General features: G+C 41.7%; 1 protein-coding gene across 1 annotated transcript in view; it reads right to left on the bottom strand.

Moving 5' to 3' along the window:
- Positions 1 to 895: 895 nt before the first annotated feature.
- ppil2 (peptidylprolyl isomerase (cyclophilin)-like 2) overlaps positions 896 to 26,521 on the bottom strand; it is a 43,558-nt gene continuing 17,932 nt past the window's right edge. Inside the window, exons 13-20 of the mRNA XM_057832102.1 lie at positions 19,536 to 19,625; positions 14,867 to 14,900; positions 11,001 to 11,118; positions 10,871 to 10,927; positions 6,748 to 6,820; positions 6,609 to 6,671; positions 6,380 to 6,528; positions 896 to 4,386 (exon numbers count right to left, since the gene is read on the bottom strand). Coding sequence (XP_057688085.1) covers positions 4,287 to 4,386; positions 6,380 to 6,528; positions 6,609 to 6,671; positions 6,748 to 6,820; positions 10,871 to 10,927; positions 11,001 to 11,118; positions 14,867 to 14,900; positions 19,536 to 19,625 — 684 coding nt within the window. The 3' untranslated portion in view covers positions 896 to 4,286. The remainder of the gene's footprint in view (positions 4,387 to 6,379; positions 6,529 to 6,608; positions 6,672 to 6,747; positions 6,821 to 10,870; positions 10,928 to 11,000; positions 11,119 to 14,866; positions 14,901 to 19,535; positions 19,626 to 26,521) is intronic.

Below are 26,521 nucleotides of genomic sequence, written 5' to 3'. Positions count from 1 at the left end.
TGCGGCCCGTGGTCAATTTTCATCCGGCCCCCAGCCTCTGTCATAAAATCAGTAACATCTGGCCCGCACACAGACTTAATAATTTGGTCAGCATAGTTGTATAGAGTTCATTTTGCCTACACTTATATATTCGTCAAACCCTTTCTTTTATCCCAGGCAATAGTAGGTAGTTTTATTTACCTGACATGTTTCGGCGGGCACTTCCGCCTTCGTCAGAGGGTCACTGATGTTGGTGTGACGCGTGACTCACCTGCCAGAATGACAGGTGAGTCACGCCCTCTGCTGCCCATTCACTCTTCCAAGATGCTGTTCCAGGTCGTAGAGAGCATGTATGCCCCCTCGTCCCTGTTGATGGTTCTCGGGCCCCGCTTGCGGATCTCAATGGCCTCCCTGATCCAGCGCTGATGTTTGTTTTCTTCGGTGTGGATGACTCTGGCCTTTTCCCAGTCCATGATGTGGTTTTCTCTTTTGCAGTGATCGGTGATGGCTGATTTGTGATGTTCTTGTTGTGATTGTTCTTTTATTGCCCTTGTTTGTCTCATTGTTGTCTCCTTTTCACATTCCTTCTTGTGTTCTGTTTTTCTTGTAATGAAGCTCCTCCCTGTCTCCCCGATGTATGATTTATTGCATGATTTGCATGGAATTTCATATATTGAGTTGCATTTGTTTTCTGGATGGATTTTGTCCTTTGGGTGGACCAATATCTGGCAGAGTGTTGTGTGTGGTTTGACCGGTGTGTTTATGTTGTGTGTATGTGTGTGTGGAGACGTTTGAGATATATAAATTAAATGCCAGAAGTGATCATGAGGAGTTTGTAATTTCTACATGTCCACCAAGAGTCACAGCTAAGGTAGATAAACAGAAGTATTTAATAAAGCCAAGCATTTTTCTACTACAGTACTTTATTCTTGTTCAAAAATGATTTGGTTGGACAGTTATGTTTAAAACTGATCATAATTATTACATTTGAAGTGCTTAAAACCATATATATATATATATACATACACATACATATATTTAAAAATCATACTTTGGGGAAAAAGTGAGAAAACATGCCTTATATGTATCTCTTTCCAATGCTAAGTCTGAATAAATACATTGAGCACACACAAAAAAATAAAAATTTGGGGTGCGCAACTTCGCGGTTGTTTACTTATCGCGGCAGGTTCTGGTCCCCATTAACCGCGAAAAACGAGGGATCACTGTACACTGGTCATTGTGAGTCATCCAAAGTCTTTCCAAACAGCTATTCAAGTCATTTAGTGAAAATTTCTTTAAAAAATAAATAAAAATTTAATATCGCAATATAATATCGCAAACCCCAAAAAAATTGCAGCAATAGTTTTTTCCAATATTGTTCAGGCCTATATGAAGGTCTAATGTTTACCAGTACATTACAGAAAATAATGAACTTTATCACAATATGCAATTTTTTTTAGAAGGACCAGGATATATACAGTGAGGAAAATAAGCATTTGAACACCCTGCGATATAGTAAGTTCTCCCAGCAATTTAGCAAGTTCTTCCACTTAGAAATGATGGGCGGGTCTGAAGTTTTTATGGTAGGTGCTTGTCCACTGTGAGAGACAATCTTAATTTTTTTTTTTTTTTTTTAAATCACAGTGTATGATTTTTTTAACATTTATTTGTAACGTACTGCTGAAAACAAATATTTGAAAACCTCTCTATTAGCTAGAATTGTGAGATTCAAGGACCTGTTAGTCACCTTTAAAAAGTCCACCTCCACTCCACTTATTCTCCTAAATAAATGAAGTGGCGGTGGACTTTTTGAGTATCTTTTTGACCTGTTTGAGGTGGTTAGTTGCATATAAACACCTGTCCACCCCAAATAGCCGCCCAAAGACACCAGAGACAGAATTATAGACCTCTACAAAGCCGTAAAGAGTTACAGGGTAATTGCCAAGCAGCTTGGTGATGTAAGATTCACCGTTGGAGCAATTATTAGAAAATGGAAGAGGCTAAACATGACTGTCAATCCCCCCTCAGACTGGGGCTCCATGCAAGATCAACCTCATAGGTTCTCAATGATCCTAAGAATGGTGAGGAATTAGCCAAGAACTACACGGGAGAAGCTGGTTAATGACCTGAAAGGAGCTGGGACCACCATTTACAAGGTTACTGTTGGTAATACACCAAGACGTCATGGTTTATGTGGTCATATGGAGATAAAAATGGAACTCAAAGTGTGGAGGAATAATGAATACCATCCCAGGAAAACCATCCCCTACTGGGAAGCATGGGGGTGGTAGCATCATGCTTTGGGGGTGTTTTTCTGCAAATGGGACTGGACAACTGCACTGCATTGCATTAAGACTTAAGATTATGACCATGGCTATGTATTGAGAGAATTTGGGGAATAACCTCCTTCCCTCAGTTAGAGCATTCAAAATAGGTCATGACATAGTCTTCAAAGATGACAATGGCCCGAAGCAGGCAGCCGGAATAACCAAGGAGTGGCTTCGTAAAAAGCATATCAAGGTTCTGGAGGGGCCTAGCCAGTCTCCAGACCTAAGGTCAATAGAAAATCTTTTGAGGAAGCTCAAAGCCCGTGTTTCTCAGTGACAGTCCGGAAACCTGATTGATCTAGAGAAGATCTGTGGGAAGTAGTGGTGCAAAATCCCTGCTGCAGTCTGTGCAAACCTGGTGAAAAGTTACAGGTAACGTTTGACCCCTGTAATTGTGAACAAAGGCTACTGTACCAAATATTGACATAAATTTTCTCAGGTGTTTACTTATTTGCAGTAGTACAATACAAATAAATTGTTTAAAAAATCATACACTGAGATTTAAAAAAAAAAAAAAAAATAGTAATTATCGTCTCTCACAAGCGCCTACCATGAAAATTTCAAACCTGCCCATCATTTTTAAGTGGGAGCACTTGCTAAATCGCAGGGTGTTCAAATACAGTGGCACCTCTACATACGAAGTTAATTCGTTCCAGGACTTTAAGTCGAAATGGTCGTATGTCAAGCAGTATTTTTCCATAAGAATACATTATAATTCCATTAATTCGTTCCACAGCCCAAAAACCTATACTAAATCCTGAATAAATACTGCTGGTACTATTGCAAATAGCAATTACACAGAGCAAAACAAAAATTTTGAATAAAAATCGGAATAGTAATAATAATTCCTGTAATAATGTAACGAATCTGGTTTTAATGTGGCGGACGCGTTTTGTGTGGTGTACCTGAACCTGCGTGGCTGACTTGACAGAGGGAGAGAGGATTTTTTACTTTCACTTTTCATGTTCTGTCGACGGTGTCCGCTGCGGCGGACAGTAATGTTGTATGCACAAGGCATGAAATAAATGATTAAAAATCTGTTTGAAGCTGGCGATTTCTTTGGCGATGTTACAATAATAATTGTCACCTTACCTTATAAAGACTAGCGAACGGAGGTTCGAGGAGGACCATTGAGATCGTAGACATTCTACGGCCGTAATGTCGAGCCAGTTCACGGACACAGTGCTCATATTTTTCTATCATTTCCATCTTCATTTCAATGGCAAGCCTCACCCTTTTCCTTATTTCACCACTTGCACTAACATTCTTGGAACCCATGTTGATTTCTCTCACAAGAAAATCTGCTGTGCATCCGTCTTGTGGGAAAACTGCGGCGCTGTCATAAATCATCGTATTTCGAGCATGGCGTCGGATTTAGAAACAAATGACGAGTCAAATTTTGAAAAGATCGTGTGTCGAAGCGAACATATGTCGAGGTACCACTGTACTTGTTTTTCTCACTGTATATCATAATTCATGCATTTAACTAATTGCACACGTGCATACGAACTAATTTATTCATCTATTTTGAAAATTAGTTTTAAAAAATACACTGCAATTTGCAGTGATGTATTAGTAAAACAAATTTGAGCAATTTGCTGTTAATGCTTTGATTTAAAGAGAAGATGCTTCTTTCAGGTCACTCTTTTAAAAGCAACAAATGGCAGCCAGCTGCTTTCCCACGCATGCTGTTCGTATTGGTATTGCTTTCTTTGAAGGAACATTTCAATGACAACAGAAGTGCAAACCTGTTCAATATTCTCAACTTAATGAGGTCTATTAGATTATAAAAAAGCCATCAGCTTTAAAGTGCTGTTGAAAGCCTTTTTCATGCACTTCATTTCCATATTGGATGTACCGAATAAAGTGCCGCATGGTCACAAAAGGAAAAGTGTATTTATTATTTATCGACAAGGCTGTTAAAGTAGTAAAAATAAAGAAAATAAAAATAGAATTGAGGTTAGGTTGACGACATCACCGCTACCAGGAGCTAAAATCTCCTAACGTGGACTTTCCTTTTGGTTTTTTGGCGGCACTGCTGGTAGAAGGTCCGCTTTCTTCTTCTGTGGTTGGGCGTTTCCTGGAAGAACAATTTCACACTTGATTAGCGATTCCGCCTAAGCAGTCAAATGCAAAGCATTGCCATATTTGGCCCCAAAATGTTGTCACTATTCCTCACCTCATCATCTCAACTACCCAACAAATATGAGTTAAATAGGCTGTTTCAAATTCCTTGTCTGAGCTTTGTGACCTTTGTCCTCTTGACCCAATAATTTAATCACCTCTTTCGTTTCATATTACAAAGATATCCTGCAAGTTTGCTAATAATACCTTTATTCTTTCTTGAGTCATTTTGAACAAAACCATATTTCTGACCTCTAACCTTTGACCTGAACACTCCACAATTGAACTCTTTCTGTTCTGTTGATGAAAATATTTCTGACCTCTATCACCTTTGACCTCAATACTCCAAAATGAAACTCTTTCCGTTCAGTTAAAGATGGATATCTAAACATGCGGCTGTTTTCATTCTTCTGCTGCGAATTCAAATTACAATGGTACCTCTACTTACGAATGTCTCTACAAATGGAATTTTCTGGTTACAACACACCTCAGTGGGAAAATATTGCCTCGTTATTAAAGAAATTTCATGATATGAGAGGCAAAAATACAGTATGGGCTGCTACTCGCAGCTCCCAGAGTTTACTGAACGTAACATACTTACAGCTGCTCTGCCATTGGCTATTGCCTAGCATCCTTCTGGCATCCAATGGACCTATCGCAAAGCCCCGCCCCCTTGTAAAACTATGTCAACCCAAGGCTCTGTCAAATTCTCTCAGTGACAGTGATTGAGTAAATGAACGACTTATGGATGATAGGGCAGTTCAAATTTCTGAATTTGCACTACCACAGCTGGCAATAGACTCTTGCTATTTATTTATTTATTTTAATGATTTTTTTCCTTTTTTTCTTAATGAATTTAGTCTAGAAGCAGACCGGGAGGGTTGCCAGATGCAGTGGAGCGGTATGCTCATGGTATTAAACTTAACAGAGACGAGACGCTCTATAATCATCAGGGCGAAATGCTACCACTCGCAACTTAAAAACGAAAAACCTCACAGGCTGAACATCTACAACATTAGCTACTTAGTAACATTATGTCATGTGTTCTGTCACATTTCTCTCCCGAAGATTTGGGGCGATGAATAAGCAGTCTTTTGCATTCAGCTGGATTATCCATTAGGGGTGGGAAACTCTTGGTACCTCACGATACAATATGCTTTGTGATACAAAGCTCACGATAACGATCCGACGACATGGCGAGACAACTATTATCGATACATTGGTCAGGAAATCATTCTAGGATATTCTACAGAACTAATAAACAGAAAAACAAGCCATTTTATCCTTCTGCTGTAAGTGTATCACTAAGTCTGAATTTTGGGGAGCTTGGAAAAGATTAGGGTATTTATGAGTGTCTACTTAATGGAATTTTCAAGCTACGAGACTACTTCAAGAACCAATTAATTTCTAAAGTAGAGGTACCACTGTGGTTTGTCACTAGAAGACGTCCATTTAAATGCAGTGAACATTGGCTCATTCGCCGCAGACCCTCCCAGCTCAAACGAATTGGACGTTTATCGCCGTCAATAGGATAATCACTTCTTCCATTTCAATTACAAAGATAGAATGCAAGTTTCATAATAATCCCTTTACTTGTTCTTATCTTTAAAACATATTTCTGACCTCTGTAACCTTTGACCTCATAACTCCAAATTTAACTCTTTCCGTTCGGTTGATGACAAATCCAATCACGGTGCTCTGTTCATTCTTCTGCTGAGAATTTAAATTAGGTTTGTCACTAGTAGACGTCCAATCCGTTTGAACCGCAAGGGCTTCCAATTCAAATGGAACCCCTTCCAGGTCAAACGGATTGGATGTCTATTGCCATCACTGGCGGCCAATGGGTTAATCACCACTTTTGCTTCATATTACAAGTATATCCTGCAAGCTTGATCATAATCCCTTTATTCATTCTTGAGTTATCTGGATCACAAACAGCGTTTACTTACGTTGCAGTGGGATTTATATATTTTCCGACGCCTTGCTTGAATGCCTTGGGTGTCTGCTCATCCTTAGCCTTCCTCAAGGAGGCACAGGCTTGCCGCCGCTCCTCCTCTTCTGTTTTCTTCTTCTCTTCTTTCTCCCGCTCTGCCGCGATCTGACAAGCAACGGGGAAAAAAAAAAATCAACTTCATTGCCATCAATGGATAAGTTAAAATCCTCAAATGCGAGGCAAACCTCCGCGTCAGCCTCTTCGTACGGGTCCACGAACACCGTTGCGCTTATGATCTTGATTTCCGACTGAAGAAAACAACAAATACATAAATAAAACCCAACCAAATATATTCATGGCGACAGAGTCCGGGAGAATTCTTACCTTTGGTTTGTCCGTTTTGGCGTCACTCTCAACGTTCTCCATGGCCGTCAACGTTTCGAAGCCGCCAACAACCCTGTGTCGAGAAAATAGGAAAATTGGATTTAACTGGGAGACCAAGTTTTTTTTATTACTTGCAATTGCGTGCGAAATACCGTCAAAACATTTTTTCTCGTAATTTTTAAACGTGCGTCAAAACAAATTCAGACGTTGTTGTTTCATGTTTGAACGAGACCAATTGCGAAAGCTTTGATTTGTTTTCAATATTTTAGGTCATATTTCCAAGAGCCTTGCACTGTGTCCAAAATCAGCTTCTCCTCATTGTTTTCTTTGCAATAGGATTCTAGGTCATTTGTAGAGGCCTTTCGAAATAAAAGTTTATTTTAGTAAAAGTATCTTTTCCTACTTCGCGGTTCACGTGTCGCGGATTCAGTGTATCGCAGGGTTTTAAAATGTATTCATAAAAGAAAAAATATAAATGACAAAAAAAATGTGTCGTTTCAAGTCCAGATATAGCTGTCGTTCTGTTTCCTGTTTGTTAGGCAGTAAACTGGAGGAATTATAGTGCGCTCGTGTAAAAGTGTGTCGTGAACATATCTGACCACCCAAACAGATACATGTTTTTATTACTTGATTTGGAAGAGGGAAAAAAAATAAGCATTTTGAACAAGACACTTTTATAGAAGTGCAATTCATTCAGATATGGTTGCACATTTCCCTTGTCCATCCATCCATCCATCCATTATCTTCCGCTTGTTCCGGGGTCGGGTCGCGGGGGCAGCAGCTTTAACAGGGAAGCCCAGACTTCCCTCTCCCCAGCCACTTCAACCAGCTCCTCCGGCGGGATCCCAAGGCGTTCCCAGGCCAGCCGAGAGACATAGTCTCTCCAGCGTGTCCTGGGTCGTCCCCGGGGCCTCCCGCCGGTGGGACATGCCCGGAACACCTCTCCAGGGAGGCGTCCGGGAGGCATCCGAACCAGATGCCCGAGCCACCTCAGCTGGCTCCTCTCTACGCGGAGGAGTAGCGGCTCGACGCCGAGTCCCTCCCGGATGACCGAGCTTCTCACCCTATCTCTAAGGGAGAGCCCGGACACCCTGCGGAGGAAACTCATTTCGGCCGCTTGTATCCGGGATCTTGTTCTTTCGGTCACGACCCAAAGCTCGTGACCATAGGTGAGGGCAGGAACGTAGATCGACTGGTAAATCGAGAGCTTTGCCTTTCGGCTCAGCTCCTTCTTCACCACTACGGACCGGTGCAGCGTCCGCATTACTGCAGACGCCGCACCGATTCGCCTGTCGATCTCCCGCTCCCTCCTACCGTCACTCGTGAACAAGACCCCAAGATACTTGAACTCCTCCACTTGGGGCAGGATCTCATCCCCGACCCGGAGAGGGCACTCCACCCTTTTCCGACTGAGGACCATGGTCTCGGATTTGGAGGTGCTGATCTTCATCCCAACCGCTTCACACTCAGCTGCGAACCGCTCCAGTGAGAGTTGGAGGTCACGGCTTGATGAAGCCAACAGCACTAAATCATCTGCAAAAAGCAGAGATTCAATGCTGAGGTCACCAAACCGGACCCCCTCAACGCTTCGGCTGCGCCTAGAAATTCTGTCCATAAAAGTTATGAACAAAATCGGTGACAAAGGGCAGCCTTGGCGGAGTCCAACCCTCACTGGGAACGAATTCGACTTACTGCCGGCAATGCGGACCAGACTCTGACACCGGTCGTACAGGGACCGAACAGCCCTTACCAAGGGGCTCGGTACCCCGTACTCCCGGAGCACCCTCCACAGGATTCCCCTAGGCACACGGTCGAACGCCTTCTCCAAATCCACAAAACACATGTAGACTGGTTGGGCGAACTCCCATGCACCCTCGAGGACCCTGCTGAGGGTGTAGAGCTGGTCCACTGTTCCACGGCCGGGACGAAAACCACACTGCTCCTCCTGAATCCGAGATTCGACTTCCCGACGGACCCTCCTCTCCAGCACCCCTGAATAGACTTTACCGGGGAGGCTGAGGAGTGTGATTCCTCTATAATTGGAACACACCCTCCGGTCCCCCTTTTTAAAAAGGGGGACCACCACCCCGGTCTGCCAATCCAGAGGCACTGTCCCCGATGTCCACGCGATGTTGTAGAGGCGTGTCAGCCATGACAGCCCTACAACATCCAGAGCCTTTAGGAACTCCGGGCGGATCTCATCCACCCCCGGGGCCTTGCCACCGAGGAGCTTACCAACCGCCTCAGTGACTTCAACCCCAGAGATCGAAGAGCCCACCTCAGAGTCCCCAGACTCTGCTTCCTCAAAGGAAGGCGTGTCGGTGGAATTGAGGAGGGCTTCGAAGTATTCTCTCCACCGACTCACGACGTCCCGAGTCGAGGTCAGCAGTACACCATCTTCACTATACACAGTGTTAATAGTGCACTGCTTTCCTCTCCTCAGACGCCGGATGGTGGACCAGAATTTCCTCGAAGCCATCCGGAAGTCGTTTTCCATGGCCTCACCGAACTCCTCCCATGTCCGAGTTTTTGCCTCGGCGACCGCCGAGGCCGCAGTCCGCTTGGCCAGCCGGTACCTGTCAGCTGCCTCCGGAGTCCCACAGGCCAAAAAGGCCCGATAGGCCTCCTTCTTCAGCTTGACGGCATCCCTTACCGCTGGTGTCCACCAGCGGGTTCGGGGATTGCCGCCACGACAGGCACCAACCACCTTACGGCCACAGCTCTGATCGGCCGCCTCAACAATGGAGGTGCGGAACATGGCCCACTCGGACTCAATGTCCCCCACCTCCCCCGGGACAAGGGAGAAGTTCTGCCGGAGGTGGGTGTTGAAACTCTTTCTGACAGGGGATTCTGCCAGACGTTCCCAGCAGACCCTCACAATACGTTTGGGCCTGCCAGGTCTGGCCAGCATCTTCCCCCGCCATCGGAGCCAACACACCACCAGGTGGTGATCGGTTGACAGCTCCGCCCCTCTCTTCACCCGAGTGTCCAAAACATGCGGCCGCAAGTCCGATGACACGATTACGAAGTCGATCATCGAACTGCGGCCTAGGGTGTCCTGGTGCCAAGTGCACATATGGACACCCCTATGTTTGAACATGGTGTTCGTTATAGACAAACCGTGACGAGCACAGAAGTCCAATAACAGAACACCACTCGGGTTCTGATCGGGGGGGGCCGTTCCTCCCAATCACGCCCCTCCAGGTCTCACTGTCATTGCCCACGTGAGCGTTGAAGTCCCCCAGTAGAACGAGGGAGTCCCCAGAGGGGGTGCTCTCTAGCACACCCTCCAAGGACTCCAAAAAGGGTGGGTATTCTGAACTGCTGTTCGGTGCATAAGCACAAACAACAGTTAGAACCCGTCCCCCCACCCGAAGGCGGAGGGAGGCTACCCTCTCGTCTACCGGGGTAAACCCCAACGTACAGGCGCCAAGCCGGGGGGCAATAAGTATGCCCACACCTGCCCGGCGCCTCTCACCATGGGCAACTCCAGAGTGGAAGAGAGTCCAACCCCTCTCGAGAGGATTGGTACCAGAACCCAAGCTGTGTGTGGAGGAGAGTCCGACTATATCTAGTCGGAACTTCTCCGCCTCACACACCAGCTCAGGCTCCTTCCCTGCCAGAGAGGTGACATTCCATGTCCCAAGAGTTAGCTTCAGCAGCTGGGGGTCGGACCGCCAAGGCCCCCGCCTTTGGCTGCCGCCCAACTCCCTACGCACCCGACCCCTTTGGCCCCTCCCACAGGTGGTGAGCCCATGGGAAGCATTTTGAACAAGACACTTTTATAGAAGTGCAATTCATTCAGATATGGTTGCACATTTCCCTTGTAAAAAGGTCAAATTATGAACAGATTGAGTAGTAAAAACATGTATTGGCATGTAGCTACTAGATGTGTTCGGGTGGTTGGATACGTTTGGGGCACATTTTTAATCAGGCACTTTTACATGAACGTACTACAACTCCTCAGCCAATCATGTAGCTTGAATAGTATGACACCCAGAACCCCTGAGCTGTTTGTGCACCTGAACAGTTGTGTACCTGTTGTGTACCTGCCCCCGCCGGATTTTGACAGGGCAGAATTTGTGGAATTTGCACTAAGGCTGAATTTCAGACACGATTTTACCTTCCAAACACCGTGTGTTTCCTGTCCAGGTAAGTGCAGGAGCGGAATGTGATGAAGCTGATGGGAAACAGAAGAAAACATTACAATGTTTTAGAGACCAAAAAAAAAAAAAAATCGTTTAATTTCTTACAACTGAGACTTGTTGGTGTTTGGACCCGAATTGGCCATGCTTAGAATCCCTCGGCCCGTGTGGGATAAGTTGGGTCTGAACTCGTCCTTGAAAGGTTTGCCCCAGAAGGATTCTCCACCTGGAACCACAATGTCCAGCATATCCAAGCTTTTTCAATTGGCCACTCTTTGGCTGCGATTGACAGCCCTAGACGTCCAATCAAAATTGATTGTGAGAGGCTGATCGCTGCCAGCCCTCCTAGTAAACGTGGACTGGACGTCTATCATTGCCAATGGCACCCAATAAGTTCAATGTGTACAGGTTGCCCTCCCAACCAAGAAAAAAAAAAAAACTTAGCTCATTCAGGAGCAAAGACTTGTAATTAGATTGTTTGAGCCTCTTAATAGGACATTTTATTATTCATTAATTTATCAATTTTCTATAGTATTTATAAAAAAAAAATTTTTTTTTTAAAATGGAAAATATATATTTTTTCGTCTTTAGTTCTTGATGACAGCAGATGATTGTTAAAGTAATCTTCAACTATTCTGAAACTATTAATCAGTATAAGACATTGTTGATCTAAAAATTGTCCACAGCCTTTTAATTGAGCTTCTTAATAGTAAATGTTATTTTTCATTATTTTTAAACAGATTTTTAACATTTAAAATAAATAAAGGAAAAATATATATATTTTATTTTACCCTTTAACGCACCGATGATTTATTTATATTTATTCTTTAAACCATTACAGGGCACTCATTAACACATTTGCTGCCGTTGATTGTAAGGGGTGAATAAATGTTTGTTTATTCACCCCTGTAAGTCAAAATGGATTGGGCATCCAGCACCATCAATGGCACAAAAACATGAGCTATCACAGCTAGTCTTCCCAGTTTAAAACAGTTGGACATCTATCGCCGTCAATGGCATGCAAAGAGTTAAATATTATCAGGGGGGGAAAAAAATCAATACAGAGCCTTACTTGGGGTCGTAACCAGTGTGAATTTTTGTTTTTAATTTTAATTGATTTTGTATTTATTAATTTATATTTAAAAAAAATACAATAATGAATAATTATCAACATATATAATAGAAATAATAATTAATGTAGTGACCACTTCTTAACGGGCTAAAATATTGTCTTTTGTTTAATTGATTTATATAAAGGAGGAGGGGAAACAATATTCTCATTATCATATTTTTTTGTTTTAAATTAAAAACACAAATCCTGTCATCCTTGATAAAAGCAGATTATCTTTGGAAATGCAAACACCTGTTTTTACTTTGGTTCCAATTAGAGCAGGGCGGTAAACCGAAAATTTACCGGTACCGAAATTCTTTACGATGACTGACGTCATTTTGACCATGACGGTAAATTCGGTAATTTAATAAAACAAAAAAATATAGACTTTTCATCCCGCTTTGACTCTGTGTTGTTCAGCTATGTTCATTCCCCTTTAAGAAAGCGGACCGTCTGCTTACGTATGGAATCACGTGGTTATCAGGAAGCCAATCAAACGATCCCGGTATGCTAACGCTAGCGGCTAACGCTACAAGCAAACGTGATGGAGTGTTGCTTAAGGGAGGTTCGCCAAACTTTCACCCGGCATTAAATAGACTCTTGGCGGCACCCAGACGGACTTTCACCCGTTGTCCTCCCTTGTTCTCACGATTTCCAAAGAGGATGCTTTCAATGCTTTCTACTGGTAGCCAAGCCACAGGCTAACGCTAGTGGCTAACGCTAGCGGTTAACGCTACAAATGAACGTGATGGAGTCGGATAGCGGCTCTAAACTAGTTGAAACAGCTAAACTTAATGAGTGGATTGGTCTCTGACTGCATCTAGCAATTATGCTGCGTTCCAGAAAAGTGGGATGTCGGACTTTTCCGACCTCCGAGTTGGAAAATATCATTGGAACGCCACTCAAACTGGTAGGTCCAAGTCGCGAAGTCGGAGAAAAAATAACTACCCCGACTTCCAAGTTGTTTCAATCTGACGGCACTGGACAAATTGGCGCTCATGAAAACGTATTGAATGTTAACACAATAATGAAGTAAATCAAGTTTATTTGAGACGCCATGTATTTTTTTCTCATACAGTGAATTATCTTTGTTGTGCTATGTTTTTATATTGACGATCAGCAAAGGATGTCACTAAAAAAAGGCAATTTACAGTGTGGGCTATAACGCAGCCGTCGTTTTTCCTCTACTATTTGATTGCTTACAGGAAGGCAGGTTCGCTGGAGGTCAAAATGTATTTGGATGGCCAAAATAAAAAACACCTCGTCGCGATCAGCCATCTTTGTTGTTTACATTTGCTTGGAACGCTTTGAGATCGGAACTGGTACCATCCGAGTGGGATAAATCCGACTTCCCACTTCTCTGGAATGCAGCATTAGTTTATCACGTTATTGTGTATCTTTTGTCTGTGTGTGATTTCTCTGATAGCTTTTGTGATGGTAAAGCATTCAGCATAAAGTACAATCTAACAGTGAAAATTATAATATAACTGTTTAATGGCCCCAGCTATTTTTCTGTATGTGCTTAATTCTGTGTCATTAGATCAATGCAGCTTTAATGTGTGTGTGTGTGTGTGTGTGTGTGTGTGTGTGTGTGTGTGTGTGTGTATGAAAAAATGCACTGGGAAAAAAAAAACCTGAAACCTTGCAGTAAACACTTGTGTTGAGTAATTATGTCACAGCAGCCATTAACAGTAAATTGTCTTTTTGAAGTGTACTGTTCAAGCTGTAAGTAATTTGTGTTACAATGACATGTTTGCACAGGCATATTGATTTTGACAATGTACATTGTTCAAGCCATACAAGCTGTTTTAAATGTTCATACTTGAATTCTTATTGTTTACAATAAATTTTTGTATACTTAATGTTTAGACTGCATGTACAATTGTTAAATATATTAAATTGAAAGCTGGTAAATAAATCAACAAGAAACGGTTAATCTGTATTTCATGCATTGATTGATTTTCAAATTATATAACAGAGTGCTTGGGTGAATTTATCGTCATTTATCGTTATCGAGGTAAATCTGCGCAATTTATCGTGATACGTGCTTAAGGCCATATTGCCCAGCCCTAGTTCCAATGCACATTTACAGGTAAGATTTTAAGCACAAGGTAATAAAGTATATAACGTGATAAACGTATGAGCCGATTAGTTGACTAATTTCAGTGATTATTCAACGATCCAAATAATCATTTGTAATAATAATATTTTAATGAATTCTATGTTTGTAGACATGGTTGACTCATTGACTGCCATTGAGGGGCACAGACTGAAAATCAACCTGAACATCCCTCACAAGCACTTAACAGGAAGTATGTAAATGTACACCTCGCTGTTGGTGGCAAACAAGACGAGTGACATTTGTACATAATTGATCAGCTGGCTGACATTTCACCTCCACATGTGAGGAAGGACCAATCCATGTGAACTGGCAGTGAATGATTACGTTTAGTGCCATTGACGACAATAGATGCCCAACTGTTTGAACTGGGAGTGGCTGGCAGCGAATGATCATCATGCAACGTTTCTTGGTGACAAAAAATGTCAAGCAATTGTGTGGAACTAGGCAAATACAGATATCTGTCTTATGCAAGTACAGGCAAAATTTGTATCAGTGGCTGCCCTTTCAGCTCCAAGGCTTGAAAAAATATCAAAAAGAAGACACACCCTGCACCGCGGCCAGCCTCCCTCCCTTTGCGTCACGCGTCTTGAGTGCCTCTTTTTTCCCCGGGTAAATTTAGAAGCGGCCTCCTCCTACATGTGGCCTCTCTGTGTTTACACACTCCCAAAAAGGAGTTGTGAATAATTGAACACAGAGGGGATGTTATGCAAGGGGCTTTAAGTGTGCTGCTGCTGCTGGTACCTGTGCCCGTGCCGGTTGGGTCGCCTCCTTGTATCTGCGAGGAAAAATTTAAAAGAATTTAAAAAACAAGTTTTGCAGCATGTTGAACTCAAACACAAGAGTGTGTCTTCTATAAAACTAGAGCACCCTTTATTGACAATAGAAAAGCAAAGCAATCTATTTTAAAAGGGAACTGGATTCTTGAGTTACTGCAAAAGTCCTTTTTTGACTTCTGTGACCTTTGACCTCATTACCCCAAAATGTATTTACTTCTTCCATTTCATATTTAACATATCCTACAAGTTTGATAATAATCCCTTTATTCGTCCTTGAGTTATCTTGAACAAAAACATAGGGAATTGGACGTCGACCACTGTCAATGGCAGCCAATAAGTTAGTCAGTTACCCAAATTGTATTTGACCAAACTGTATTTTTCTTATGATAAGCTGTGACAATTTTCTATCCATGTACAGGCTAATTTATTGTTATCTATTCATTTTATTATGTGCATGTTCTAACGCCGCCGTCGTCATCTGTCATTTCGCATCTAGTTCTACCAAAGGCGTGGGTTTGGTCTCAACAGTGGTAGAGACGATATAACAGCGTAACCTGCATGTACACTTTTTGCTGGGGACTGGACATTAATAAGACCAAACAGATTGAGTGAAGGGGGGTTAGGGAGACATTTCTCACGAATATGAACCTAATTAATTGATAGGCTAAATGATCAATGCAAAATACAGTGCCTTGCAAAAGTATTCGGCCCCCTTGAACCTTGCAACCTTTCGCCACATTTCAGGCTTCAAACAAAGATATAAAATTTTAATTTTTTGTCAAGAATCAACAACAAGTGGGACACAATCGTGAAGTGGAACAAAATTTATTGGATAATTTAAACTTTTTTAACAAATAAAAAACTGAAAAGTGGGGCGTGCAATATTATTCGGCCCCCTTGCGTTAATACTTTGTAGCACCACCTTTTGCTCCAATTACAGCTGCAAGTCGCTTGGGGCATGTTTCTATCAGTTTTGCACATCGAGAGACTGACATTCTTGCCCATTCTTCCTTGCAAAACAGCTCGAGCTCAGTGAGGTTGGATGGAGAGTGTTTGTGAACAGCAGTCTTCAGCTTTTTCCACAGATTCTCGATTGGATTCAGGTCTGGACTTTGACTTGGCCATTTTAACACCTGGATACATTTATTTTTGAACCATTCCATTGTAGATCTGGCTTTATGTTTTGGATCATTGTCCTGTTGGAAGATAAATCTCCGTCCCAGTCTCAGGTCTTGTGCAGATACCAACAGGTTTTCTTCCAGAATGTTCCTGTATTTGGCTGCATCCATCTTCCCGTCAATTTTAACCATCTTCCCTGTCCCTGCTGAAGAAAAGCAGGCCCAAACCATGATGCTGCCACCACCATGTTTGACAGTGGGGATGGTGTGTTCAGGGTGATGAGCTGTGTTGCTTTTACGCCAAACATATCGTTTTGCATTGTGGCCAAAAAGTTCAATTTTGGTTTCATTTGACCAGAGCACCTTCTTCCACATGTTTGGTGTGTCTCCCAGGTGGCTTATGGCAAACTTTAAACGAGACTTTTTATGGATATCTTTGAGAAATGGCTTTCTTCTTGCCACTCTTCCATAAAGGCCAGATTTGTGCAGTGTACGACTGATTGTTGTCCTATGGACAGACTCTCCCACCTCAGCTGTAGATCTCTGCAGTTCATCCAGAGTGATCATGGGCCTCTTGGCTGCATCTCTGATCAGTTTTCTCCTTGTTTGAGAAGAAAGTTTGGAAGGACGGCCGGGTCTTGGTAGATTTGCAGTGGTCTGATGCTCCTTCCATTTCAATATGATGGCTTGCACAGTGCTCCTTGAGATGTTTAAAGCTTGGGAAATCTTTTTGTATCCAAATCCGGCTTTAAACTTCTCCACAACTGTATCTCGGACCTGCCTGGTGTGTTCCTTGGTTTTCATAATGCTCTCTGCACATTAAACAGAACCCTGAGACTATCACAGAGCAGGTGCATTTATACGCAGACTTGATTACACACAGGTGGATTCTATTTATCATCATCGGTCATTTAGGACAACATTGGATCATTCAGAGATCCTCACTGAACTTCTGGAGTGAGTTTGCTGCACTGAAAGTAAAGGGGCCGAATAATATTGCACGCCCCACTTTTCAGTTTTTTATTTTTTAAAAAAGTTTAAATTATCCAATAAATGTTGTTCCACTTCACGATTGTGTCCCACTTGTTGTTGATTCTTGACAAAAAAATTAAATTTCATATCTTTATGTTTGAAGCCTGAAATGTGGCGAAAGGTTGCAAGATTCAAGGGGGCCGAATACTTTTGCAAGGCACTGTAAATCTGCATTGACTTATACTAACTTTCATATGTATTAGTTCAAGTGAGTCGTTCGAGTCAAACCTTTGTTTTCAAAAACTACTAAAGAAACATTTTGAAAACTTCCAGAATAAATGTCTGGATTATTTTATTTTATTTTTTATTTAAATTGCAATATTTGAACAGATTTCAAATTATATTAACATACACAATAATCTCTTAACTGTCCAGTAATGCAAAAAAAAAAATACACAATTGTCTTAAGACCACTCAACGTCGTCTAAATAAATAAATTACATAAAACTGAAAAAACATCTTAGCGTATAACAAAAATAAATGAAAATGGAGCCTCCCGTCAGGTAAAACACGACTGTTTATGTCCACAAACACAACCAAACTCAACAAAAAAATGAAAGCTCCTTTGGGCTGCTTTAAGACCACATAAATATAAAATAAAAATGAAAATTGGGAAGAAGGGGTTAAACCTCGGTTCACTACATTTCTCACAATTAACGTTAACAGCAGAAAACATACTGAAGGACACTTCTCTCTAAGCAGTTCGAATCTTGCAGGTCGGCAAATTTATAGTTTAATGTTATGCTAACTCTGATGTAGGTCGGCCTTTCAGCAGCAAAATTAGTGGTGTGTTCCCCACCTCCACAATGTTGACATCTTTTTACATTACCTACAATGGCTGCTGCTGCTGCCTAAAAATAAAATTCTAATATCCCTTGTTTCGAAGGGAGCGGAGGAGGTGGCATGTTGTCGACATTTTGTCCTTCTGTCTGGGCTGTGAGTGCATGTGTGTGTGTGTGTGGGGGGGGGGGGGGGGGGGGGGGGGGGGGGGGGTTAAAGGGGGTCGTGTCATCAGCCAAACAAAGGTCTGTTTGAGGGGAAAAAATAGACTGGTACATTCAGCTAGTGAAAAGGGGTAAATGCCAGCCTAAACATAATGAAAGTAATTGACTTAATAATAGTAGGGTCAATTCTATCCATACAACATATGGAAAGAATCTCAATCACCTATATAACTGATATAATGCCAATAAAGTTGCTTAAAGGTTGGTGGGGACAATTTGAGAATCCTGAAAAGTTGCTAGTGTCATGTCCCTCCCATCCCTATGCAAATCTACGCCCTTGAGTTCAATATATATGTGATAGGTACCATAGCCGTATGTTGCCGTGTGCTTGTAGCAACTAGCAACTGGGCGCTGTTTGTAGTGGCTGTCGGCCGCAGTCAGGTATTATTGTTTTTTGTTTTTTTTTTAATCTGGCGGCATGAGTTGAACATAATATTTACTCTCTGTCCGTTCCTCATTGAGTCCAGAAGACTGCGCTGAATGTGTTTTATTTCCGCTTTACCTGGTGTAATTCAATAACCGGAATTCGGATGTTTGTGAATCATTCTCGAATCTTCCCAGCCGAATCGCGAATAATCCAAGAATTGGAAATTTCCAGCGCCTCTATCACCTTTTACCACAAGTTTGCGTTTTCGAGAAGACTGCCAATGTTTTATAGCAGGTTAAAATGGTTTATAAATGGTCTTTTTTCCATTAGCCTTAATTTAGCAATGCTAACGTTTTACTATGTTTAATATAGATGTGTTTCCTTATTTTATATTTCCGAACTTTAATTCTACGGTGTGTTGATGACCAATAAACATCTGTGAAATGAACTGGAGTCCTTTATGCAGTCAACATGCACGTGTGCCGAGTGAACGCAGCACACGCAAACACTCGCACGCACAAATGTAAGCACGCACGCACCCACGCGGCGATAAAACGCAGCCGGGAAAATTACAACCTCATTGTTATTTGTCGTGCAATAAATTGACTCATAACATATCGCGACAGGCTCACCAAAGGCTTTGTCCGCTGTAAGCTACAAAGTAAAGGTAAAGTGGATTTTATTTTTTATTTTTCTAGGCAATTGGAGCCACCAAGCTTTCTAAATTGAAATAATTTGTGGTTTCAGACTGTCTGTGAACACACCTGTCGGACTTGACAGTGGGCCGTATTTAAATAAAGAGAATATACCCAAGAACATTTATGATGATAATTTGGTTGAAAAAATGTTTTTGATCAATCCTGTGTGTTTTACAATGTAGAATTTACAGCATTTGTACTACTCCAAAACGATTACGATTACGAACATTACGATTTCCAAGTAATGTTGTGAATAACAACACATTCGTGGAAAAGAAGAGTTGCATAATGAGATTTCCCAGTTTCTTTCCAATGTGCTGCGTCTAGAGGTTAAATCAATCCCATGGTTGCTTGACCCATGGACGTAGTGCATCATGGGACATATAAAAGACCAGTTCAGTTGCTTTGTACCTACCATGAAATTCCGGATGGATCTGTGGAAGACTGTGCCATCATAATAGCCTTTTTTGCACAGGCCGATGAAGTTTTCCCCTGCTTTGGGAATCTGAGGAAGCACAAGACAAACACTTATTGTAAAGTATATCAATCAGCATTGACTGTGGTAGATGTCCAATCCATTTAAACTGATCAGTGGCACTTAACAAAGCAACGCAAGTGTCATTCCTGCCCCAATTTTGAGTAGCCCGAGGTGCTGAAGCTATTTGACGCCATTCCTCTTTTGTTCATCTTAAAAGCCCAGGTCATGGAAACTTGATGAGTATGTGTTTTTCTGCGAGTCGGAGCTCTAGAATGCATGACAATCTCACTTTTGAGACGCAGCGCCGAGAGGCTCCGCATTGTGATTGGTGATGTCAGCGTGGGAAACGAGGTAGACTGAGGCGACTGTTCACAACCCTGAAGGCTTTCTGCTTGAGATTTCTTTAAAATAGTAGTACTAAACAGCAACAAGGGCTACGCCTCCAAATGATCAGTGCACTTTGTCGCTATGCAACACGCACGAGTGACGGAGAACTAGTGTGGACTTGTTTTATTTTTTTCCATCGATAAGTTCATGCATGTATAAATGAACCGAGCCTGTCTTTTTAGATGAGTCATGATTAAAATCAAGGATTATTTCATTCAAAAAACAAGAGAAAACCTTTTTTGTTTTTTTTAATTTCACTTACACAAGAGTGTAATGGTAAACAAACTTCAATATAAAGGGTGCACTGCATAGGCAGAGTTTGACTTCTGGGGCGGGGGGGGCACAACATGTTGATGACTCTGAAACGCTGTGTCAGCAATAAAATTAACTTACAAGAACATTTATAACAAGTTGAAAATGAGCATTTTTTTGTTTCCCATCATTCTTGAGAGGAATTCTAAACCAGGCTGCTTAGGACAGCTATAATTTTCGCTAAGATAGTCATCCATTGAATATAGCACGCCTGACGCATTCATGCCAATGTAACTTTTTTCATAGTTTGGAAAAACAACTGCTGAATATTCTGCGGTAATAAATTTCTTATAGCTTTGAACATTATTTGTGCTGTTTGGTATTGTACGATATCAGAAAACAATTTTGACTTAAAACATAGTGTGTTTGTATGATCCTGATAACCAGCTTTGTGTATGATCCGTAATGCCCTTTTCTGCAGTACATTTACTGAATATGTTTTGTAATTACTGCCCCATACCTCGGCACTGTATTGAAAGTAAGGAGAGACTAGTGAACCATATAGAGTAGGGATGTCCCGATCCAGGTTTTTGCACTTCCGATCCAATACCGATATTGTTTTGCACTTCCGATCAGATACCGATACTGGCCAATACCGATACCGGCCTATCTGAGCATGTGTTAAAGTTTAAAGTTATTTAGCCTCTTTACTTAGTTGCCAGACTCATGTTGAAAAGGGTTTTAGTACTCTTGATAACAACTAGCCAGCTGAATTAGGGGAGTTTGAATAACAAACAACGGTTGGTAACAAAAAACTGACCTGTTTATTTAGTGACAAACACAAAACATTATAAACAACAAACAGAAATGGCATAGTCTGTCAGTAAAATGTGCAAATAATATGGTAAACTGTCTTAAAAAAGCAAAACACACAAACAACCTCAGTGGAAAATCCCACAAAACCCCCAAGCTATTAGATGCTTTTAATGTTTCGTGCATTAGTTACAATAATTGTATAAAAAGCCTCTCAGGTTTAAATAAACGACCATTTCAGTATCAAGTTAACATTTTAAAACAGTAAATAAAATTCTCAAGTCCCCATTCTGTATCAGCAGCTTTAAACTACATTCAGTTCATTTAATTTTGCGAATGAACTGTTAAAGTTGTTAAAATTGCTCCCATTATTCCATAATTTCCTTTCTGTCTACTTTCGACATGTGAAAGTTTTAAAACTGTTTTGAAGATAGATTCAAGTCAAGATTTTGCCGATTTAGGAGTATTTTAGATAAAAAGTTAATTAGGTTCGCTTGGAAGATTCACAACAGCCTACTAGGGAAGTCTCCTGCTTTAAGATGGCGGCTGTTTACTAACGTATCTAGTTTTCCATACTTCAATGTTGCTAACGCCGTCGAGTCTGTCATTTTGCATCTAGTTCTATATACATATGATATCTATTATCTACAGTAAAACGATGTTGACGTAGTTTGTAGCGGCTGTCAGCAGCAGTCAGGTATTCTTGTGTTTTTTATCCAGCGGCCTGAGTTGAGCTAAAGCCGTGAGTCGAGCATTGGCATTACCCGGGTCTATGACAAGCATGATGTTTACTCTCGGGACGCAATGCGGTCCGTTTCTCGTTGCGTTCCGAAAACCGCACTGTGTATTAGTTCCGCTTTACTTTACATATTTCAATAATCGGAATTTGGATGTTTGTGAATCGTTCTCGAATCTTCCACGGCCGAATCGCTCAAGGATGTAATGACGGCTGGGCATGTTGTACCGTGGTTCTAAGTGTTGGATGGTGCGTCTTTACTCACGAGAGATAGTGGCTCGTCATCCAGAATGAATTCTTCGGCAATGACTCTTGTTATTCCCTGGGCTTTGGGACTGTCGAATGCCAGTTTGTCACACATAGCAAAAGTTTCTGCCAGTGTTAGTTGCGTAGGACCTTTCTTTTTGTCTTCGGTTTTCTTAACATACTCCTCATATTGTTTGTGGTGGTATTTCGCTAAATGCTTGATTAAGTTGGTTGTATTAAAACTTCTTACAGCTTTACCACCACGCTTGACTTTATTGTGGCATATGTTGCACTCTGCCTCTTCGTCTTTTTCGTCCTGTAAGGTGAAATGATCCCACACAGCTGACAATTTTACCGATAAAGTCTCTCGGTAAATTGGGAGACGGTAATGTAGTGTGTTGGAGGTGTGCCGTAAAATTCGGACCGGATTTTAGGGAAACCGAAGCGAAAACTGGAATGAATTATTTAAATCGGTGCGCTGGAAAACACGGACCAGACTTTCAACAAAAAAAAAACTGGATCGGAAGTCTGGATCGGAATTTTTCCGTGTCGGCCGATCCGATACCGATGCGCATTTTTTTGCCCATATCGGCGTCCGATCCGATCCAAATATCGGATCGGGACATCTCTAATATAGACTGTGGAGTGATTTGGAATCCAATACCCACTTTGCTTTATTTTATATTGCAATGTTCCGCGAAATTTTGCCCTGTATATATTTGATATGTTGTTTCCAGTTAGGTTTTTCATCAATATCCCCCAAAACCTATTTTCATGTATTCTCTCAATTTCTATCCCATCTACTATTATCTTCAAATGTACATTGTTTTTACAGTTCCCAAATAATATTATTTTTGTCTTCTCTAAATTTAATGATAATTAATTATTACTGAACCATATTTTTAATTTGTTCATTTCTGTTATTATTTCCCCCTGCAATTGTAATGTTATACCTGAGTGAAAAATATTCGTGTCATCACCAAACAATACAAACTGCTGTAGCTTGGAAACCTTGCACATATCATTTATAAGGCGGAAAACACTCAGGTGACTTGAAGTTCCGCTCTGAGACCCCCAATTTGGCCAAATTTCAAAATTGTCCGATATGCATGTGTGATACATCACTGGAAAGCTTAAAATCTCAATTTTCTGGGAAAAGAAAATTTTTGAACAGGAGGGCATTTAAAAAAAAAAGTTTTTTAAACAGCAAAACCCTATCTGGAATTGCGAGCACGCGAGAGCAGAATTACAGGCGCCATGACTTTAACGAGATATTATCGCGTACTTCCCTTGTTTCGATCCAAAAACTCCATGTAGCATGTATCACTGAGTGTCAAGACACAGCTGTGAATGGCCACAGCTGGATTTTTGGGGAATTTTATCGGTGAAACATGGTAATATAACAATGGTTGCGATGCAGAAATAGCAGACATCAAGGAGTGGTCTAGATGTTCTTTTTCATATATTTACTCTTTTAAACGTTTTTTTCAATTTCTCTTTGTTTGGATTGATTATTTATCATATAAAATATTGGGGGAAATGCGACAGTAACGAAAAAAATACAATTAAGCGGTAGTTATGAGGTAGATATCCCGGACTTTTTTTTTTTTTCCAAGTCGTTTTTGTTTTTCAAACGAAATATTAGACATCAATTAATGATTCTAAGCTAAAAATAACAGATATTTTGAATAATAAATATAATTACTTACCTTCCTTTTATGGCTGGGTTGATACAATAGCGGTTGCGTGACGTCTGTAAACGGGGGTTTTCAGGGTAAAACGGACTAATTAAAAATAGTTCGGGGGCTTAATGCACCATGAATCTGAGATGGCAGCATATAGACATATTGTTCTATCGAACAGAACAGTTGTTTTGGCTTAAAATACAGCAGTTTTGTTTTAAAGAGCAGTGCAAGAGCAGAAACTGCTTTTTCAGCCTTGTCTGTGTTTTCCGCAATGTACAAAGGAAAGAATTTGGGGCCTAATACTGTTGCCTGGTACACCAGACTCATCGCTGTTCCAGCTATTGAGTCTGGCCACCATTCAACGGATACAATTTCCAGGGCGGAGCAAGCCACAGCAAACAGACAGCGGAGTGGACCAATCAGCGACGGACAGACATGACGTTAGTAAAACGACGAGGGCAGGACGAGGGACTTGCGCGCGAAAGTAAACATACGAGGAGAGCGGAGTTTATTCAACATGGCTAGTGCGAGACAGACTGTTGTCAATGACTCGTGTCGATGTGATTTTGGTAATCTAAAACTGATTTTACCGTGGATTGGAACATATTCTCGGCTCTCCTGTTCACCATCTGTGTTGTTGTGCAGACGACTTTAAACGCGCAAGAGTGACGTTGCTCGTTAAGCACACGTCACTCGATTGATTTTGTACCTGCTCGAGAGGCCGTTAATGGGCTGGTTCCCAGACTTTTCTCTGAGTGTTTGGAAAATACAGGGAGAACAGTCTGGCCGTGCCAGGCAACTAATACTGACCCCTGGGGGACACCAAACACAACATCCAAACATGATGAGGAATTATTACCTAATGGCGTACCGCAAGCAACACGTCACTTCTGCTCATTAATATTCATGACATTAGCTACTGTTGCTAAGTAGGGACAAGCCACCGTTTGTCCCTAATAGGAAATGAATGGAAATCGTGTACGAAGGAGATGTTTACAGAGCTAAACCTACCAATTCTCTCCGAAAATGATGTGCCTGGTGCCAGATTGACTGGCAAAGATGTGGAAGAACATAAAAAGGTTCAGTTAAAGAGATGGCTTTAGTGTCGAAGGCTGAAAAAGACAAAAAAAAACGAGCCGACCTAAGCATAGCTTTAGCATTTTTATCGACGCGACTGACAATGACATTCTCCTGTTTCAACAAGATATCCTTTACCATCAGCCCTGTCTTTCTTATATATCCTCTGGTTGTCCTACGTCTCTTACCGTTCTTGGGGGTAATTTAGTTAGCTTTGTGTAGCGATTGCAAATGCTACTCAGTGACAGCCAACGAACACTTTTAATTTTTTCATTGATATCACATCTTCACCCTATAATTTATTTACACTTCCACCTTACTAAAGTTGTTTTTTTTACACACACACACACACACACACACACACACACACACACACACACACACACACACACACACACACACACACACACACACACACACACACACATATATGTATATATACACATACATATATAAATAACAGAAACGGCAACAGTAGCAGTCAGACACCATTGTAATTCTTTTCAGGTCAGTCATTGTCAGACAGAAGCAGTACGGCACGTTAAGCTAAAAAAATAAGCTAAAATATAAAAATGGCTTCTTTGTCCTCCGAAAGACCATGCCAACCCAACATAATGTTTACTGCATATGAAACGTGAATGGATTCGCCGAGCTGGTGTTAAAGTCCGCGCAAGTTGATTCGGTCTTCACATTTTTTCCTCCCGAGTTTTTGGTTTCCGGAAACGTATGAAGAAAACATCCTCATGTGTCGTAATGTCTACAGTTGTTTCTACAAGTTCCAAAAAAGCAATGCGTGATCGGCATGTTCGTTTTTGAAAGATTACCGGAGAAAAGTAGCACTAATTACGTTGGGTCTATACGAGGGCGGGTCTATAATGTCCCACTTCGGCTTTACTTCCGCTTTACGATGCGACGTCACTGTCTAAAAATAGCCTGCGTGCGGTACGCCATGCTATATAAATAAATTTGATTTGATTTGACAAACTGCTGCCTCCCCCTAAAATAGCTTTTTCCCCCATTCAAGCACTATTCCTCTAATGCAGTACTTCTCAAATAGTGGGGCGCGCCCCCCTGGGGGGGCGCAGAGCGATGCCAGGGGGGGCGCATGTGTCCTCGGGGAACATGCTTTTTTCTTTTCTTTTTTTTGCCGGACTGGAATAAAGTGTACTTGCACATCCACTCAGTGGGTGGCAGTGGCGCTCTCATTTTCAGAGTGCGTGCAGTATTTTTGAACTAAGGAAGAGCACTCAGCACACAGAAAACAGATATGAAGAGCAGTGCGCCGCCGCCGTTTTCGAAAGCTGTTTTCCGACCGGACTCACTCATGCAGCGACCCACTGTCTTGTCAGGTGTAGGCGTGAACCTACACCCTGTTCTCACGTCGCCGCCCGAGAAGTGCCATTTTCGGCTTGGGATCGTCACGACGACCGCCCTCACCTACGGTTCTACCTCGGCCGCCGAGAATGCGCTTTTTTCGTGTCGTTTGCCTTTTAGCTTTGACTTTTAATACAGTGGGGTGATGAGGAAAGACTACTGTTTACTGTGTCTGAAAATAATTATAGCGGACTGCCAGAAGTCAAATCAATTAAGACGCCACTTAAAGACATTCGACCCCAATCTCATTGATAAGCCGCTTGATTGTTTTTCAGCGAAAACATGCCGAATATTGCCAACAATAGTCCTGCTTTGTCAGTGTTATATCAGTAAACCAGTGAGCATTGTTAGCA

The sequence above is a fragment of the Corythoichthys intestinalis genome, chromosome 3 (assembly GCF_030265065.1).
Source record: "Corythoichthys intestinalis isolate RoL2023-P3 chromosome 3, ASM3026506v1, whole genome shotgun sequence".
Lineage (NCBI taxonomy): Eukaryota > Metazoa > Chordata > Actinopteri > Syngnathiformes > Syngnathidae > Corythoichthys > Corythoichthys intestinalis.
The sequence above is the reverse complement of the archived record's forward strand: the minus strand, read 5'-3'. Positions and strand labels throughout refer to the sequence as shown.